The 20,985-nt window shown below is 40.9% G+C and overlaps 1 protein-coding gene across 1 annotated transcript in view; it reads right to left on the reverse strand.

Moving 5' to 3' along the window:
- The window catches only part of insyn1 (inhibitory synaptic factor 1), a 48,973-nt gene extending 32,005 nt beyond the window's left edge, over positions 1-16,968 (reverse strand). The window contains exons 1-2 of the mRNA XM_042417537.1: positions 16,181-16,968; positions 13,965-15,619 (exon numbers count right to left, since the gene is read on the reverse strand). Coding sequence (XP_042273471.1) covers positions 13,965-14,108 — 144 coding nt within the window. The 5' untranslated portion in view covers positions 14,109-15,619; positions 16,181-16,968. The remainder of the gene's footprint in view (positions 1-13,964; positions 15,620-16,180) is intronic.
- Positions 16,969-20,985: the final 4,017 nt, after the last annotated feature.

Here is a 20,985-nt window from a genome sequence, read left to right on the forward strand (position 1 = left end):
TGTTCCTTAATTTCATCCAATTAATTAACTACCTATTGTACATTACATGTCATTATATGCCATACATTTTGTCCACTTTATATCACTTGAAAATCTGTGATTACTTGTGTTTAAATTGTCTTTGACATATCTTTGTGTTGGTGTTATCAGACAACTGCATGGTCATAAAATAGATGGGCATAAAAACTAGCTTAAGAGGTTAATGGTAATTCCTTGGCCGTTAGCAGTTTGAGACCGTGGATCAGATCATTTTTTAATAATCATACAGCCATCTGATAACAGAAACAGCTTCCCACAGGCCTCCCACATGCGATCACTGACAATTGTGTTTACTGGAGCACAACAATAAGCATGTAGCCACTAATCAGTGTGCCCATGTGACACAATGATTCACCCACAAACAGTATTTTAAATAAATTGGAATCATGTGTTCATGACAGCAGGGGATACAAATACAGAGCACATTTTCCAAAAAAAAAGTACAAAAGAGAAATGTAAATACTACATCACCAATACAGTATCATTATCAGGAATCCATGCGATATCATATATTGAATACTGTATAAAGTGAAAGAACCATCAGCATAATTTTCCCCTAAAATATATGGAATGACTGGCACAGCACAATATTGGAAACAGAAGACAGTCCAGAAGGTTATTAACCTTGGGGGTTTGCTAATGCATGCTCATCAGTAAATTCTATTTTTTTCTCCATTCTGCTTTTTGCATAATTATCATTAAGATTTTTCTCTCTAATCAGAACCTGCAGCACACGGTCCGCCGCAACTCACATCAACCTGAAGTCCCATCCCCAGTTAATATCCTCGAGAATAATAGCGTACCAAAAAAGTCTAATTATATTTTTCACCCTCATAGACCTTGCTGTATCATCTACTTTGCATAAAAGTCAGAAATCTTAGGCTTCATCATCTTGGCCATAAACTGCCAACTGCACAGGTGACTGCGCAGATGACAAAAATATTAATCACCCAAACATTTTGTTGACATGTTCTGTCCCTGTCTGCTCTTAGCTGTGTGTCTGAATAATTATGCTGTTCTCTCTGCTGTGCGTTTTTCATCTTGGCCTGCCCTGCATTAGATGGTACGTGGTCAAGTGACAGTGGTGGCCATCATCCATGCCGTGCCACTGGCAGAGTGCGAGCAGCCAGTGCAAGGCAACAAGAGAAATAGAGAGAGGGAGATTCCAGAAACATGGGAAGCTGTCTTTGAAGATACTCGACATGGTTAAATGTTGTGGTTTTACAACTAAGACTCAGAGATTTTAAAGGTGCTGCCCTTTACTTGGAATCACAGTGGCCATGGGGAAACATGAAAAAACATATCATTATAACAAAGGTCACTTATAATCAGCTGAGCAAAAAGCTTTTTGTTCAGAAACACAACCACCGCTGAATTCACACTGGAAGTATATCCCATTATCATGGCCAACTTATACACCTGCAGCCTCAACACCTGCTCCTCCAACACTTCCTGGCCCAAACCTCGGTCCATGTTGGATGGACGGCTTCCCCCTGGATACCCCCCCCCCCCCCAACAAAATCTGACACTGCCAGTACCATTTTCAAGCCAACAACTACACACAGAATGAAGAAATGTTACAAATGAAACAAAAACATACCAAAGCAAAGAAAATGACAGAAATATAGCCAAAAGTCCTTTATTAAGCTTTTATGCACCCAACTTCCCACATGCAAAGAGATAGGGGCTTCTTGAGTGAACAGGTGTTATACCTTGATGCGACTCTGCGTGTTACTCTGTTTCATTTGGCTTGTTTTCAGTGTGAATGTTTAAATTTTATGATTCATGGGTTTAGTACAGTTGCCTATGATGCATTTTTGCAGAATTCACAGTTTTCTTGACTAGATCTGCAATGCTCAGGTGGCCACATTATGGCAGGGTAATGTCCATACCAAAAACTCTAAACTACTAAAAGCCTCTGAAAAAAAGATTATCTTAAATATTTATTTCTCAACTGAATATTCATGACTAAATAACAACAGTCGCAGTTTGGAGAAAACATCCTTACTATTATGTACTTGGAGTTTAACACTCCAAATCTTAGCCAATCGGCTTCATCAGGACTGTTTGGCTGTAGTTCGATCAGATTTAGTTGACTGCAGTGTTCGAAATTAACTTTGTGCTTCACCTGCCAAGGGGACTGGTAGATGAAAAAATCCACTGGACAAGCTTATTTTTTACTGGCCAAAATAATAAATTGCCTTTTTGTGTTACATATACATTTGTTTCAATACATTTCATTGAGATAATAAGGTGTTATGTTGAATATCAACTTAAAGAAGAGGCCAGAGCAAAATTACCATAAAATAACCCAATAAACATGCATTATAAAAGCATTTTAGTATAGTCCTATATTTTATATTTATCAATGTGGTACACAACGTTGTATAAAAAAAAAAAAAAAAAAAGATTTCATAATACCAAAATGAGCAACATCTGCTGATCCAGACTTTCATTTTGCTATTTTGTACAGTTAAAAAAACTTAATTTGCAAGACAGTTTTGTATATCTTACAGGTGAATCAAGGAAGTTAGCCAACTAAAACAAACATTTGCAAGGATTAAATTTCTCCGTCGCTATGATGGATTTCTGTCATTTGAATTGAAAGAGAGAGAGAGAGAGAGATAAAGAGTGGTACCTTCCCATTCATTCTCTATCTCGTTTGTGGACTTCAATAGTGTGTTACCGTGTGCATGTGTGTGATACAGACCAGTATGGAATATCTAAACACAGAGCATCACTCAACTTTAGCGAATAGTTCTGAGTGACAGATCAAACATTCCACATGACGGAATAACAACGGTAAGATTCGTAATATTGTTGTTGAATGTTCAATCAGTGAAAACGAGTTAGACGCACATAAAAAGCACATATGGTATTTTATTACATAACTGTTTTGGTACAAACATTTACCCACAAGTGTGATGGATAGCCTTCCAGGATTTACTCGCTAAACGGAAAATCTACTCACGTTAGGACTGATTGGTTGAATGGCAACAGAAGCAAACAACCCCACAACTGTCATCATATTTTGATTCAGATGTTTCTAAATTCTGATTGGTGCACAGAAGTACTAGACATCACTTTTTTCCAACAGAGCCCAAAAAGTTCTAACTTTGGCACAAATTTGTGTGTTTGTGTAGGACCTGATCACTCATCGTAAGACGCTGATTGAGAAAATAGGTTTTTAGGGCCTTTAGAATTGGTAGACTTGTTGCAGACTACCAGTCTTTTCTATTGTGAAATTTAAATGTTAACTCACATAACAAGGGAAAACAAAAATAACTGATTTATTCAATAAGACAGGTCCGGCTCAGGACCACGATGTAGATTAGCTACAACACCCTGGGCCAAACTCAGACACCCTGCTTAAATATTCAGACAGACAGGCTCCTCACAAAGTGAAGTAATTAATGACATTTAAATGTTAAATGGATGTCTGTCTAGTTGGCATTAATTAGGTGGATTAGAAACAAATCCCAGTAAGAGAATCTAATGTTTTGGCATTTCTAGAGTCTTGGCAAGTCTTTGGCAAGGTGCATTACCTCTGTATTAGTCTATTATTCCCAACAAAAATGTATGATCTTGCAGTCACAATAATTGGTTGAATGTAAATTTGACTTGTGAATGTCTGCAAATTCAACTAACCTCTACATGTGCCAGAGCTTGCAATTGTGTCTATTTCTTGCAGTATTTCATGAATTGTGGTTATTGTGAACAGCTTTAATCTCAAAAGACCACTCCAATATGCAAACACTTCATACACTGAGACTTTATTTTCCCCTAAAGTTGCCTTATATGGCAGGTTGTACATTGCCCCAAACAAGCTGTGCAAATTTAAATTTCAACGAGCCATTTTTAACTCCATAAAACCTTAAATCTAACCATTATTTATTGAGCTTCTTGGGAACAGGGCAAAATTTCCCTGAAGAACAGTCAACTTACTGACTAGCTCTTAGAAATACTAACTTTTAGAACTTTTTGCAACAGAAGGTACAAACTTTGGAGAAAATGAGTTGAGATGATTCAAACAGTAGAAAGCAAATGGATGAACAACTACGGATGAAGAACATCCATATAACGTTGAACCTAGTTGCTGATTGGAATTTGAATTAAGAATTTAAACCAGTTTTATTTATAGTAATTTCTCTCTTAGCAACTGTTGCAAATTGGTACAGTATGGCTGAACACCACAGCTGCTCTAATCTGTGCCAGTAAAATAAACTATTTCTTATTAGGGTTTATTATAGAAACCTTATTGAAATTACTTAAACTACTTGTTTCACTGAAAAATTGCTTCATTGTTCTAACGTTATTTCCACTATCTCTAATGTGCAGTATGTTCATCTTTAACAATTTCTCCACAGAATTTGACTTTTTTTAACATTACACAGTTGCCTCCACCCAAATTCTGCCATAGAAAACGAAGTGAAGCATCATTCTCTCTAACTGTGTGCTATTGTCATGGTGCTATAGAAGTCACTTTGTGAAGATTAAAGTATAGTATAAATGTGAAGTAAAAATGTGAAAATGTAAATATCCATAAAACCCCCCAAACCTGCAAACACTTGCTGTGCACATCCCCGAGTACCATTGCTTTTGCAGCAATGCAGATGAGATCATTAAAAAAAGTTTGCAATGTAGAAAAGATTCTTAATTTGCTGTTTTGCTGTCTGCACACCAACACAATCAATAAACAGTCTGTCTTAAGTGAAGACAGGACAACCTAGCAGATGTGCCAAAATTTATAGTCTCTTAAAATGAGTTTTCTATGGTGGTGTGTCCTTATTTTGTCCTCTGTGTGTGTTGTTTTGCCACTACACAAAGAAATTACACTTGGGGAAATAATAAATTGAACTTGGTTTAGTAATAAATTACCACAGTCTGCACTAACTCTGACAACTTCCTTGAAGAATCACTGGACATTTGTATTTTGAGATATACTCAGCACAAATGTACTTTAAAACAAGGTAAACAGGTGGCACAGTTTCATTCTACATAATACCATGAAATGTTTTATGAAAAGCTTCACACACTCTACACTCTAAACACAAATACACCCTATAATAAATGACAAAGCCTTGTACAACTACACTGCACTAGTTCTACAAGTTGCCAGGGCATATGCTAATTATTATAATTATGTTGAATCACTGACAAATTTTCTACCTCTGACTTGAATACAGAATAATATAGTTCTGCAGGAGGTTTCTGTTTCATTAGATTTACAATGAGCTGTTACAATAAATCGGTATATCAATATCTAGTATTTCCAACTGCTCTAGCATTATATAATAAAGGACCTTGTTGGAGAACCTTTATAATATACAAAAAGCTTTCAGGATGGACATACTATGTGCATAAACTTGAAATCTCTTTAAAAGCCTTTAAAAAAGGAGGGGGCCAGGGGATACAGATGCTTGATTGTGTGCCATCTCAGTTCAGCTATTTCGGCTGGTTAACACTGAACAATCTCATTCGAAACTGGGTTGATTTATGATGCATCACAGACTACGGCTAAAAATAAAAGGAAGGACAAAAAAAGCCTCCTGATGATCCCTCAGTATAACACAGTTCCAAAGATTGTAGCTGGATTAAGCTGCTGCACTGGTGAGTGGGTAGGCCCGCGCTGCCCTGAACACTTTCACAGGCTACGGGAATGGAGGAAAATGTAGCAGCTTTTTAAAATCAGATCACATTATTAATTTGTATTTCTAATAACCTGCATTTGTACTCCGATTAAAAATTTGTCTGCACCTGGTAAAAGAGACAGTCTGACGGCCTAATAGAGAGCAAGCTGTCCCTCTGCGTACAGTATGCTTTGACACAATGAAATGATGTAGCTATTCTTGGAGGCTGCTTGTGCACTTCGATGGATGCCATTTTTCACACCATTAACTACAGCCTACTGGTTTTATTCACAGCACAGAGATAGGCCAAAACAATCCTAAACACGCCCACGAACGAGCACAATTGCAACAATTGATCTAAGCTGTTCCACCCAGTCTGTCGCAATTCTGTGCAGCAGGAAAAACCATTATCTCCATCCACCCTTCATCTCCCTCTCTTTCTCTGTCTCTTTCTCTCTTGCACACATTCTCTGTCTTTCTTTGCTTTGCCCTAAACTCTCTTTTTCATCCTATTCAGCTCTATCCTTGCATAGGGACAAGCAAAAGGGTTCTTGGCTGAATCACAAAGTACAAACATGCATGGTAAAATTTTTCACATATTTATTTGTAACCATCCCAAAGTAGGCGTGTTAGTTGATAAAAATCAATGAGCATGACAAGCGCAATTTTTGGAGTGTTTACCTCAGCAGAGGTCTAACCTAAAGCCCTCATTACAGTCTATGCTGAGTGCAGGGTTCGCGCAGGGAGGCAGAGCTCAAAGGGCCAGCTAATCCAGTGGGTCTTACAGGCATGATGGGCTAGTCAATATGCTGGAGCTGCATCCTAAAGAAGCTGGAGCTCCACAGCAGAGCCAGGTAAAAGAGGCTCAGGGGAATGCTTTGCGTGGTGCAGTTTTATTCTCTCCACAGCTCTCAAGGTTAGATGCCGCTAAAGTCTTAACCCGTTGTTTACTGCTACTCCCTCCCTCCTTAGATCCTGCCTTCCTTTCAGTCCTCTCTTCAACTCTTTCAGTCTTCAAAAGTGCTTACTTTTTAATATGGAGATAGGAATTAAAGCCACACAAGATGTATAAATATCCCCTTTCTTCATTAAAGCAGGGATGGGTTATATTTGTATCTGTTAGTCAGTCAGGTCACCATGAGCATGACTGTGGCCAGGTCAGAAATGTTTTAATGACTTCAATTAATAGATGATCAGAGAGTCTAACTTGAATCCTGAAGCATTATTTCATCAGTCCTGAGAATAATTGAGCGTCTGATTCATTCCAAGAATGGACAAATTTATGTGGAGTTCAGCTCAAGGCAGCAACACAGGTGTGAAGATGGCAGGGTGTTTTGTATTCAGCGAAGAATAGATAAGGCTTGGGGTACCTTGTTCTTGTTGTTTTCCTGAGCAAAGAGAACTCCGCTGGAGGCACGTCACCAAGTTTAATTTAGGAATTTAATTTCCACACACAAAAGAGGTCAGGCAAGGAGGAACAAATTGACAGACACAGCAGGCAGGTACTTGTCATTTCTTCCAAATGGCTTTTAATGAGAAGAAACCCTTTGGCCCAGGTATGTCAGGTTGAAGGGTACTTTCTTCTGTGAGTGGCTGCGCTAAGCGTTAAGCGCTGCCCACTGAGTGTTGTTGGCCTGCAAGGACAGCTGGTCGGCATGTTCACATGTTGGCGACTTCATGGGCCAAACCCTGCCTTAATCTGAAGTAAATGGATTCAGTGGAGAACAGGCTGGGCCGTCCTCGATGGAGATCACTGGGCTGTGGTCAGCTGGGCTGTAGACCCACAACACTGGCAGCCAAGTTGAAATGGTTGCTTTGTGGGAAATGATCCACTAGTACACAGCTTTGTGACTGATTGCAATTTCTGATTGTAGACATTCATTTGGACAAAGAGAAAGTACCACAATCTCCTGCCAAGTGATATTTAGTCATGTCAAGTCATCTTTAATAGTTAATTGATTAATTGTTTATTTATTTATAATGTAATTATTTCACCATGTTGACACATTAACTGTTTTGTGAAATGTATTTGTTTTTAACTGTACTGCATTTTATCTATCGTATTTTTTCTGTATTTTATTCCATTACATGCTACTGCAGTGACACATTTTGCCCACAGGAATCATCAAGTGTCCTGTTCTCTGGTAAAAGGAATAACCATATCATAGGATGATAGTGTGTTTACCAGTGTCCTCTAGGGGTGTAACGGTACATTGGTTCGTTCCGAATTTTTCAGTACAGGATATTTGATTCAGTAAGCAACTTTCCTTGGTTTGTATGCTTTGTGACCCAAACAATTACTGTCAAAATAATTTTATAATCCATTTATCCCAACGTGCGGAACAATAATCTTTTGGCAGTGCATCACTTAGCTGTAGCATGCTCATGGGTATATGCTAGTTGGCTTAGCCTGGTTACCCTGCTAACCCATTCTCATGTGGTGTCGCTGCCATCGGAATGACAAACAAAAGACCACCTCTTCCTCCTCCCATCCTCCCATGACATTGACTGAGCGCAACACATTATTAAAATATATGCCGTTATCCCTGTATTTAAACAACTCTCTCAGTCCCCCTCCCCTCTCTGTGACAGTCGGTTTTTCACTCCACTTTTGAGTGAAGCTGTTGGGAACTATAAACACATTTGATTTCCAACGTGGTCGGACAACATGTTGTAAGAACCAGTTCTGAGTGACCATAAATCATCATAAAACAGCTGTCAGCAGGTGTCCTGACTCATTGCACGAAACAGAAAGGTTATTTTCCTTTTCCACTGCAGCACAACTAAACTGTTTCAGTAATAGTTATGGCCAATGAGCCATTGTTGGATGATTACATCACATTGTTATTTCCAACCTTTTTTAAAATTGTGTTTTGTTTTCTCTGGTGTACAGAAAATGTACCAAACCGTGACCCCAAAACCGAGGTACATACCGAACTGTGAATTCTTTTTACCGTTACGCCCCTTGTGTCCTCTATATCGTTATACCTCCTGAGTAAAAGTGTTAGTGATTACAAGCGTGTCCCTCATGGTTAAATGTTGAAGTGTTTTTGCTAGGCAGTTTTCTGCTCCGTGCCCTGCTCAGCAGCAGCAGCAGCAGCATGGGAAACACAGAGTGAGGAGAGGATATGGCCCCTGCAGAAAAAAAATGGCCCTTTGATTTTGGTTTTGGTCTCCCTCGGGCTGCCTCTGGGTTTGAAACAGATTTGGTTCAGTGCAGAGCGTGGTAGCCTCAGCAGAGAGCGACTGTGGTTCCCCCCTCGACGTGGATGTGTCATAACTGGTTTCAGTCTCGATCAGGAGACACTGCTGGCTGGCAGGCTGGCTAACAGGCTGACTTATCTGGGGCCAGCTGTTTGGATAACTCTCCCACCATAGCAGGCTTTAAACAATGCAGCGTTTAAGCATGCCTGAGACATGAAAGAGCACCACACGGTAGCCTTTCTAATCAGATCGTTTACATAGCAGTTCTCTTTGACAGACTCCATTTTAGCACAAATGCCTTGATTTGACAGCCAGGCCAATGGGATCATGCAGCTGGTGAATAGAAAATGAATAGACCACCCCATTTGTGCCTCTGTGTCTGCCATGGCGCCCAAGGATGACTGTATAACTTTAAATTGCTCCTGCATATATAGTGCAGGACTAAGCTTACTCACAAGCTAAAACATGATAGCTGTGATTTTCTGTAGATCAAAAGCATGCATGACACACTTTTAAAAATCCATTATATAATTCTAAAACTTCCCAGTGGCCAGTCTCTTTAATAAAGCTGTTATTCAGTACTATATCCCTAAAAAGCTGACGTTTGAAGGACACCGTTTTCACGTGACACCAGTGTTTTCCTGCTGTCGCCCTCCTCTGTCTTCACGCCTGTAGCTGAGTAGAAACAGTGAGCCAGTCTCCAGCATTATGATGAGGATGTGCAGATAACTACCACAAGCTCTCCTTTGGCTGACTAATAGAGGCTAGTGTCCTGAATGTGCTGTACTCTGCTGTTGATAATTGCTCTTTGTCAAGCTTATATTCGTTCCTCTCATTCAGAGCTTTATTCTACGAGTCCTGATCGTCTTCATGTGTTCATTTGTCTTGAACTGAGTACAGACGTGCCGCATCGTCTGCTCCTCGTATGATTCTGCATAATAGGTACATCGACATAATAACAGTCCCTGTTTGGTTTCATATAAAGATGTGAAACTCACTGCCAACCCCTTCCCCCAATCCATGCCACTGCCTCTTCTCCCCTGTCTCAAATTTTCCTTCAGCGCTTCATTAAATTCTTTCAATTTACCACTCTGTATCTCTCTAATAACCAACATGAGTGCACTCTAAGTTTCCTTAGTTGCCCCCTTTCTCAGTGAAATTCAGTTTTAGCAAAAGGAATAACACAACATTTGAAATTTCAGAGGGTGCTTTATATTCAGTTGGGTGCCATTTTTTTCCTTGTTTATCCTCAGACTTGTAAGTCCAAGGTTGACATGGTGCCTAAATGAATTACTTCCTCTAGAGTTACCACTCCTGCCAGTAGTATTATTATAAATGGAATAGTTTATCAGTATATTACCTTCTGATGTCCTTCCTTTATATCCTTCTCATTTTACCTGTCATGAAGCCTGTAATAGGATTCACAAGTAAGACAGGCTGCATTTGACTGTAAATAGCTTTTGAAGGGAGCAATCTTGAAAACCTTGAGCTCTGTTTTTTGTTATTTTTCTTGACATGAGATTTACTTGCTGACAGTGTACTGCATTGAGGTTCATCAACAGTGAGACTTTACATACTTAATTTAAAATGGTCTCTATGTAACTCTTTTATTTATACTAATATTGACTATGTTCATTCAGTACAATACTGTAAATTCATAGTTTTAGAGAAGGCTTATCATTTCATATGCTGCAACCTTTGGGTTAAGTAATCACATAGTATAGTTTGCCAAGACGTCTGTTGATTTTAATCAGATGAGAGAACATGAATTTAGGTATCAACATACCTTCAACCAAAGAGGAACAACTACTACAGTTTTATTTTTGTATTTGACTTAATTGGCTGCTATATTAATTCTGTTGAATGAAAATGAATGCAGTTACCACTGAACCAGGTAAAATACAAAATCAGCTTTAAGTACCCTGGAACCAGGGTACTAGGAAGGAAAAAAAATTGCTGTATGCTGTGAAGAGTCGACTGAAAAAGCTTGACATCCTTAAATGGGAATTTCCTTAATATTGCTTTTTAATTTAACATTCATCACTTCTCGTTTTTCAAGTTCCCTTAAAATGGCTGACTCTTTGCTGAGTGTCTAAAATTTCAATAGGCATAAGCATACAGAATGTGAGATTATTAGTGCAAAATTGTTGCTATGCCATGGGAAACAATGGGGAATGACATGCAACAAAGGTCTGCTGGCGGAATCAAACCACAGACGTTGTGGTTATGTGGCATGCATCTTAACCAGCAGGCTGCTGGGGCGCGCCAGTGATTAAAGTTTAATGGCAGACATCTCAGTAGGTTCACCACAGGGTCCGATTAGACTGCACTGAGTGTTCCCTGTAGATATGCAAACTCTGGTAAAATGATATTTTTGGCAGCATTGAGGATGTGAGTTGGGCCCATGTCCTCAAGGGAGGGGATGTTTAGCAATGAGGATGATGAATTCTGGCAGACAAGAAAGTCAGACCCATGTGTGACCCCTTTTTTCAGACTCCTGAGCCTTTAAGAGGAAAGCAAGTTACTTTAGGTTAGAATGGGTCGAGGCCAAACAAATTATCATTGTTTTCAATGTGCATCTTATTTTCTTTGTTTATACGATCTTGATGACTGTATTCAACATTTATTAACTTAGATTAATGATGTTTGTTAATAAATATGATCTAGTCATATAAAGTCATTGGGGATGTATCATTCTCATGTTCCAAGGATGCAAAGTCTGTAATGGTACAAACTGTTTTAACTAAATTGAACATCCCCCTTCATGTTAACCAGCAGCTCTAGATGCCTTCCTCTGGACTTCTCACAAGCCAAGAGAGTCTATAAAATTTATTTTAAATGTTTTCCGTGTCACTCACTTTTGAGCATGTGGATATGAGATTCCCTTTGGGCCTTGTTATAGTTTTCCTTAGCACTGCAAATATTTATCAAATAAAAGCTACAACTACTCTGCAGAACATCTGAATTTTAATTGTTGCTGCATAAGACTATGAAGACCACTTAAAAACATGACTAGAAAATCCTCCCAAAATTCACATTTCTATTCATGTAGAGGTACGAACTAAACTTTGTAAATGAGCACTGCAATATACAACATATGCACCTTTTGAGGCAACAGACAAAACATTTAAAGTAGGAAGACTGTATTGCAGTGTGACTAATCAATGGTTGAAAAGAGGTGTTTTAATCACTTTTTGGATTCAACTTTTGACCAATTTGCTGTGTGCATCTAGTGGACAATGACACTGATCTGGAGCTATGAAAACAGTAGAATCAAAGACATAAAGTAACAGACCAGCAGTGTCTTAATTTCTGAGCAGCCATGTCATTTGGAGTATCATCTTTAACTCCTGAGAGCACTGCAGTATCTCCTCTTCCCCAAAGACCTTGTGGGTGATAATCAGTCATTACTGCTTCTTCACTGAGTTATTTATTTCACTACATTCACGCGGCGATCCATCATTTATTTATGTGACAGTTGTTATCTATTATGTTGTTCGTTTCATGTGGCCAAGAATGAGAGATTTTATGGAACATTAGGCTTCCATGCATCTGATGGTGCTACACTGATTCTGTTTCTTCATCTCCCTTTGATACAGTCTGCAATCTCGCAGGTCAGTTAATTGCAGGATATTGATACCAGCATTATGACTGCCACTGCAGCTAATATGATTCCTAGCCATTTCAATATGTGGGATTGTGCTCTCCCAATAAAAAATGACATTTGAGCCACTGTGCAGAGCCCTCTGTAATGGGGTCTGGGATAAGAATGGTAATATGCGTTGGAGCTGGCAGAGGCACAGGCTGTGTTTTTGTTTATAAATAGCTCCAGCCAGTATTATTCCACTTGCAGTTGTCCCATAATCATCAATCACTCCCGCGCGGGTCGGCTTCTCCTTCTCACCAGAGAGAAGGTGCACTGTGAGCTGTGCCCTTGCACCTCCAACTGTGCAAGTACATAAAGTAGAGCGTGGTGAGTGGGACAGAGCTGGGAGTATGGGAGAAAGGGTGGGGGGTGGGGGAGGTGGGTGGGGAGGGCCTGTGAGTGTGCTGTGTGATGGAGTGAGTTATGGCAGCTTCGCCACGGCTGTTCAAAACCCTCCTCTTCCTTCAGGTCATTACAGTATATGTACAAACATCCACCATTTCACTTCTTCTCCACATTTAAAAGCACACACACACATACGCTCGCTCTGCATCCCTGATCAGATGCAGGTGGGAGTCTAATCATGGGATGCGCATGGAGGATGTGGGATGGGTCAGACACAACTGTTTGCTCTGGTTTCATTTGTCTCCGTCTCGCTATCTTCCTTTATCTCTTTCTTTTGGAGGAGCTTTGCAAGAAGAGCTCGTAGCTTTGAGGACACTGCAGGGGGAAGATCCCAACAAGATGATGAGGGCCTTTTTATACTCTCACACATATGAACAAAGTACTCTGATTATCATCTATCATACGCTTTTTTTTTCTCACCAAACGCATTATTTTAGCCCACGTACTTGTACATGCAAGGATAAAACATGCACACACACTGTTTCTTTCTTTGTTCATCCTTGTTCAAACATACTGTACATAAACACACACACACACACATGCAGATTCCCAGCGTTACCATGGCAGTTTCAAAAATACAGTAGGAATCCAGCTGATCCTTAACAAAATGGTTATATAACTATTGCGGTGCTAAGTCTTGTATCTTATTCAAGCCTGCCTCTGTGTTTCCTTTCAGCCTGGCTTTGGTGCTTTTCAAGAGCCCTTTACATCTACTGTACCTCCCACAAGACACCACTGAACACATGAAGGACATTTGTATTGCTGACTGTTTGATTGGAAAAGGAAGACAGCTTCGTCACGGTTGTAATCAACAATATCCTCCTGCTACAAAAACAAAAAAAAAAGTGAGATCTCATCACTTTCGAATCTTAATCAAAATCTTCATGCTGTGAAAAGAATTTTACACTTAATTGCATCCTTCTTGAGACGCACACCAACCTGAAACCCACATTCTCTCCGTATCTCCGTCTCATATTCCCCCTATGTTCCTTGCTAAATCCCCAAAAGCCTGATATGTGTAAGCTGATTTTGAACCTCACCTCCCGGAGTTCCTTGGCCACATCCTTGAGCTCTTTGAGAATGCCGTCCAGCTGGTCAATCACCATCTTCATGTGGCTGCGGATGCGTTCTCTCGGGCTGGGGGTCTCAGAGGTGTCCCGGGCCGGAGCTCTGCTGAGGGACATCCTTTACAGGGCGACGTGGGGCCAGTGGCCAACAGGCTGAGGGCGTGGGGGAGCCGAGTCGGGGTCCATGTCTTTGGCTACAAGGAGCCTCAGTGCTACTGATCCGAACAGGGGCCCCGGCCACGCAGGGAGACCTCAACATCTTAAAAGCACCTGGGCAGCCAAAACACCTTGCCTCGCCCGCACACTCGGCACAGGGTCACACTCTGACATCCATGCCTTCTGGTAGATGCGTCCAAAAACGAAGAGAAAATGAGCATGGGAAAAGTCAAACGCAGTAAATCCATGGAAAAGAAAGAGGCAAAATACATGGGCTAAAGCTGGTATGAAACTCTTACATAATCATGTTGAGCCAACTCATCTCATGTGTCAGTGTGTACGTTTGAAATTGTTCCCGAGGAGATGCTATTTAAAACGCCTGTCTATACAGGGAAGAGACTTTTCCCCTCTTCCACTTGTCCTGCGCAATCTTTTTTACTTGTGAAACACAGTAACATAATAGCAGGCTAACATAGAAAAGTGAAAGCAGAAAAGGGGTTCATATTGACCCCTCTATAGAGTAAACTATCCAACATAGATAGAAAAATAGAACTCCCAGCAGTGGCTCAAATTTGAAAATTCTCGTCCACTACGTTATTGGTTGCCAGCAGTGACAAGATTCGCCTTCTAAAATATAGTCCCTCAGGGAAGGCTACTGTCTTTTATGAGAGAAAGAACAGATCCTGTTTGGAAAAAAGGGGATATTCCTCTGTGCAGTGTGGCGTTTCCACCTCAGGAGGACAGGAAAAATAAAAAAAAAGGACTCAACAAGAAACTCACATCAAAATAAACTTCGCTTCACATCCATCTTCTTTGCAGATGATGACTTAATCATGTTGTCCTTCGCTTCTTGTCCGTGAAAGGGAGGAAGGTAGGTGTGGGTCTTTTCACAGAACGTCCTATCTCTCCCCCAAAGCAGGGCTTATTCCAGGTGGCGTGGGATCAGAATGAATTGATTTCTAAGCCAGTGGAACGTGACTTGTGATGAGAATTTGTGGAGGGATAACAAAAAATCATGGTTGTCGATGAAACACAGTTACAAAGAGCTGGAAGGCGAATGAGAGCACCTTCCCCTGGAATTTGGGTGGCAGCTTGTCTTATGCAACGATGCTCCTCTCTCCAAGTCCTCTCACAAACACTGACCCACAGCAGTCCACAGGGGTGTGCCCAAAAACCAAGGGAGCAGAAAGAGAAAAGGATTCTCTTCTCTCCTTCAGTTGTTGCTAAGGGAACCCGGTCTGCCTCCTTGTGCTGTGATTGGATAATTATTTTACTTCTTATCCGTGTAGTGTGTGTTTTCTCTGTGGACTCTTTTCAGAGAAGCAGAAAGCTCTGTGCCATCCAGCAGGACGAGATAAATCCCATGAAAGCTTCCCAGAGGAGCCCCAGAGAACAAGCGGGGGGGAGAGCTTCTCGCCAAATCCGGGGCAATGCCACTGCCACAGGGTGTGCTGGCCAATCACACATGGCACCTGGACAGATGGGAAGGAAAGCAATCACTTATTCTCTGATGTCTCATCCTCCCTTCCTCCATATTTTTTTCGCTCTTTCTCTATCTCATAGCAGCGTAAAATGCAACAACAATAGAGTGGAGGAGACTCAGAGAGGGACGGAGACAGGCAGGGATTAACTGCGTTGACGATTTTTAGCTGGAGTTAAAATGCATCTCTTGCTTCACCTCCACACACACACACACGCACGCACACACACACCAGGACACACATCTACTCACCTTTTCTGTGCATCACTTTGCTGTTGCTATGCCCAGAGCTCACTGTCCACGCACAGCAGGATCATTCAAGCTACACACAACCTGCTGGTTGTTTAGCAGTCCCTCTGTCGCACATACTAACATCTTCTCGCCGCCTTTCTGTTCTCTCTTCCTCTCTTTCTCCCTCTGTCTCTCTCTCTCATACACACACACACACACACTCTCTCCCTCTCTCTCTCTCTATCTCTCTCTCTCTCTCACACACACACACACATACACACACACACAAACACACAGTTTTCTCCCTCCCTCCCCTACTTACTGTCTTGACAGAGAGAGAAGCTTCTATCAGCAGGGTTATTTCACTCTGAGGCTGAGGCTCATCAGAGGAGGAGTAGAAGGGGAGGATGAAGCTGTGGAGGAGGAGGAGGAGGAGGAGGAGGAGGAGGCAGGAGGCATGAGATGGGAACGATGAATGGCCCTGATAGCACTCTGAGAAGAGGAGAGAGGAGGCTGGAGATGACTAAGAGCCAGAGCGGCAAGGAGTGCTCCTGCTTCGGATCCTGACGCCGCGGTTGCTACCATCACTCAGATAACTGTGCCACTGAAAACAAGCCACCCGTCATCCCCGTCAGCGTTTGCCTGCATCAGGAGGCAGTAGACAGAGCGGCTGAGCTGTAAGCTGTGTGCAGAGCTGTGTGATTCCTATGACAGCCTCTCCTCTCTGCCTATCTGCCTGTTTCCGTGCCTCTCCCCCCTCTCTGTCATACTTGCTCTTGCTCTTTCTCTTTCTCCGGCCCCCGTCTCTCTCTGCCCCTGCGCCCTCACTGTGTCCTCGCTGACTGCCGGATGAAGAGAAGCTGATGCCAGAGTTTATTGTGGGGCTCAGGCTCCTGCCAGCACCACTCTGCTCTTCTGCTCCGCTCAGTGGAGGAGGGGCTTGGTGCGTTAAAGGCACAGTGTATCGCTCTTCTCTCTTGTCCTCTCCTTCGCTGGCGTCTACACTCCCTCACTATCTCCTCTCACTGTCTATCTACCCTTTGTCACAGTTCTATCGAGGGTGTTATCTCTCTCTTAAATCAAGATGAAGTCTTCCTCTGCCGCCAGCCAAGCAGTCTCCGGGGACAAGGTGTCCAAAAATCCCTGGCTGTTACATCATTAATATACAAAGCAGGTTGGTGTTTGATGACCTCATCTGACTAAGAGACAGAAAAAGGGAAGGGAGGGCCAGTATGACTTTTTCTCTCCCCCGTCCTCTTCATCAGGAAGTTTTTTTTTTTTTTCAACACAAGACACAGCCCTGCATAACCCCACCAGAGGCAATCACCCTAATATGAAATTAGTTTTCCAAAGGAGATAATGTAAGAGTAAAGCAAATTCATAATGACAACTTCTTGAGCAATGCACGCCAGTTTCCAGAGGGTTTTGGCAGATAACTGCACTGAACAGCCAGAGGCTCAGTGCATTCCTTAGCATAATTGTAAAGAAGAAAGCAGAGTGGATTCCGGTTAGGTGGATCTTCCATGCAGATGAATTTGTTCTTGTGTCCTCTGTGGTTTCTACTACTAAGATCACAGGCGTTATGCTGATGCTGTAAGGCTAATTGGGGGAATATTCTGCAGTATAACAAATTCTCTTTTGCATGTTTTCTTTGATTAATAAATGATAGAGTTTGGCTTAATAAAGAAATGCTTCATATTCCATGTTATGCTTTCCTAAGTACAGAGTCAGATTGTGTCATCTTAGGACTTCATCAAATTTTTAGTATGTCGTCATATTCTAAAGTACATTGTGGCTGTGTGGGATTAGGGGACTGTAATGGGATGCTGTGCCTTTTCCTTGCATTTACACACAGCTGGTGCAGCATTGCACAGACATCATGCTTCTCACAAACTGCTCCCTGCAAGAAACAGGTATCCTTGAGCATGTTTCCTTTGTAGCTTCGCTGCACATATGGGAGGCTCCCTTCTTAGAACACAGCAACAGTTTGCAGCACATTTTTTTGTGTCATTTTCTTTTTTTTTCTTGACATTGCAAAATACCTTTTGCTTGGATATTCATGGTGTATTTAATAGAGCTGTCCTTAAAAGAGAGAGTATATACTACTAAATGACCTCTCAGTGGAAAGGCCCAGGTGCACAGCACAGATAGCTCCATGTCAGCGATGCCTTCATTGGAAGGGAATTGGATTATTTCTCCCTGTAAAATATATTTTTGTTAATGCTAAGGTCATCCCGACTTGTGAGTTTTACTAGGAATCTGGAGTGAGTCCAGCAAAATATTGGTTCCACTTAATATTTCTGCCTTGGATTTATTGTGCCATGCCGTTTATGGAGACGTTTTATAGAACGTAATTTTTTTCTAGTTGGGCACAGGCTCACAAACGAGCACAAAGATGCATAAACAAACACACACGTACACATAGGCACACACAGACATAGACCCACAAACACACACATCAAGTACACACACATAAACACAAGTCTGGGCATTCCATATTAGTAATTTGGTAACATAAGAATAAAACCCAGGAGAGATTTTATTTGACTTGTATTCTTTACCTACCAATAAGCCATCATACTCCTACTTATTTGATACAGCAGGGATCAAGACTCTTTTTTATTATTGTTGTCTTTTGGCTACCTTCCCTGCAGTTTCTGGATTCACAGCCACTGATACAGGATGTGCACAGGATTTATAATATATATTTTTATTAAAGTGGAAAGAGACCAGCACCAACAATCAATACAGATGCTCCTCCCTGTCTCCACACAGCGTACACATGTATGATTACAGGGGTGGAAAGAATGCATTTCGGAGCCTTTTATTAGATATATAAAAGAAATATAAAACACTAAATAAAATCCATTATGCCATATTGAAAACAAAATAATCAAAATGAATTGGTTATTTTTCTGTTTAATCGTGACACTGTACAAATAAATCATATTCTTTGTTACAAAAGGCTGCACAGTCTGAGCTGGGCTACTGATCTTTGTAGCATTGGTTCAAATTGGTGTCACCATGTCCTGATGAAACGGCATTTTGCTTACATTTTATAGATTAATGTTTGAAGGGGTGGGACATAACGCCAAAATCAAAATTGCTTAACCAATGGGATATGTGAAGAAGAAAATTGAGTTTTATTTAATGCGGCTTGGAAAAGAGAAGTTTACAAGAATTGTTTATTGGCTGGAAGTTGTATTTACTTGACATTCTGATGTTGAAGAAACTAAAATAAACAGTTTCCAGGAGGTCAAAAATGATTTGTATGAAAAAAATAGATGGATATGAGATTTAATGATATGAGCATTAAGTTGCTTTACACTGACGTAAAAATGAATATAACAAAAGTAAATTTGCACTCCACTGTGAAGGGCAGGCATGTCGCAGCTGCGCATTATGGGTGTTGCAACATCCACACTTTCACAGAAACATCATTCCATCCCCCCACTTTTTCCTGAGGTAGTCATTGATGAATCTAAAGTGACGTCCCTATACATGAAAACCTATTGGTCAAGTTAGATTGATTGAAAGGCCACCCAACCAATCACAGCCATTTGACCAATCCACCAGGCCAGGGAAGTTTAAACAGCTGAAGTATGGCAAAGTTACATGCATTCAAAACTGGTGCTTCTGTCATTTGCTGCTGGCTGTGATAACAGATTAGGGAATAACAGATCAAAGGTATGAAACAGCTATTTAATACCAGGCGATAAGGACAATGTTGCCCTTCATTATTTCTGGCTCTGGTTTTGAGCAGAGTACTGTTTTTGTAATGTGAAAGCTGCTGTGTTCTTGCCAATTTCACCCACTGACACTGGTTTTGAGTAATGGGTATGGTCAAGTTGGACAATGTAGCTCAGTTTCCATCTTGTTGTGTATCAGGGAATAATATAAGAAAAAAGAGAATTTAAGTCTTATTCTTTATATTTTTGACACTAAAAAGTCTAATGTCATTGCTTAATACTATGATATGTGAATGCTGGTGAATATAGTATCGTGGGGTGAAGGGCTCAGTGCTACAATGTACATTTTGAGCTCAATATTATTTGCATTTGGTGGTTGAAAAAAATGTAGAAATGTAGGGCATTCATTTTGATTTGGCATGTTGTGAAGACTAGAACAGGGACATTGGGGGTTGCGGTGCTCATGTCCCACCCCTAGTTCCCCCACACTTTCAAAATCGCTGCTGAAGGGTCTGTAAGGGGCAGTTTTTCCCCCACCCTCAAGCGCTCCCAGCACCCCTCCTCCAGCAATTCATCACTCTTTCCTCTTCACTAATTAGCTCCTATTCAGTCCTCAATACCCTTGATTCCCTTCGCTACTCAAAAAGCTGCATAATACACAGAAGCTCGTGCTTAAACCAAGTGCATGTTCATCAGGTGATCAACAATTCAGAATGCCCACTTGTCTGTCTTGTTTTTTCACCAGCGTCAATCGTTGATGCCATAGCCATCACCAACATCACTCTCACACCCATCTTTGAAATTCAAGGTGGAAGTCATTTGCATAAATGTCTGACACACATCTTCACCATGTGCATAATTGATACATCTGCCCCATTCTGACCTGTAACCATCCATTCCCAACAGAATAGAGTTAAGGATCTCTCTGGATTTGAGGGTGACTAGAATAGACATATAATACATGACAGAAAATACTCTTAAAGGGGAACACCACTGATTTTACACAACAAAGTCTTGTGGAGCCCTACTTCATATGTGAAAATAAGTTAAGGCCTTTTGTGGCAGAAAAGGGAGCTGCACAAAGCAATTTATCAGGCAACTACGAGTTTGAAAATGAAAAAAGTCAGGGGGTATGGAGTTGGAAACACACCTGAATATCCAACCAAACTGTCTGTAATTGAAATGCATCGTGGGAATGAAGTTGCCAGGTTTTGGCAAGGTAGAAGAATGAAAAAGATGATTTCTTTGGTTCTGCTGCATCGATTTTGATACTTTATTTTTAAAACTGCCCATTGCGAGTTTGACGATGTTGAAGGAGTGCAATGCTAAATCAGTGGAGTACTCTTTTAAACAAACTTAAAAACTAAAATACAGATAGAAGTCACTTGTTAGTCTACAAAAATCTACCAATGCAAAACTTATCCAACTTTCAGCCTCC

This window comes from Thunnus maccoyii, chromosome 1, assembly GCF_910596095.1.
Source record: "Thunnus maccoyii chromosome 1, fThuMac1.1, whole genome shotgun sequence".
Classification (NCBI taxonomy): Eukaryota; Metazoa; Chordata; class Actinopteri; order Scombriformes; family Scombridae; genus Thunnus; species Thunnus maccoyii.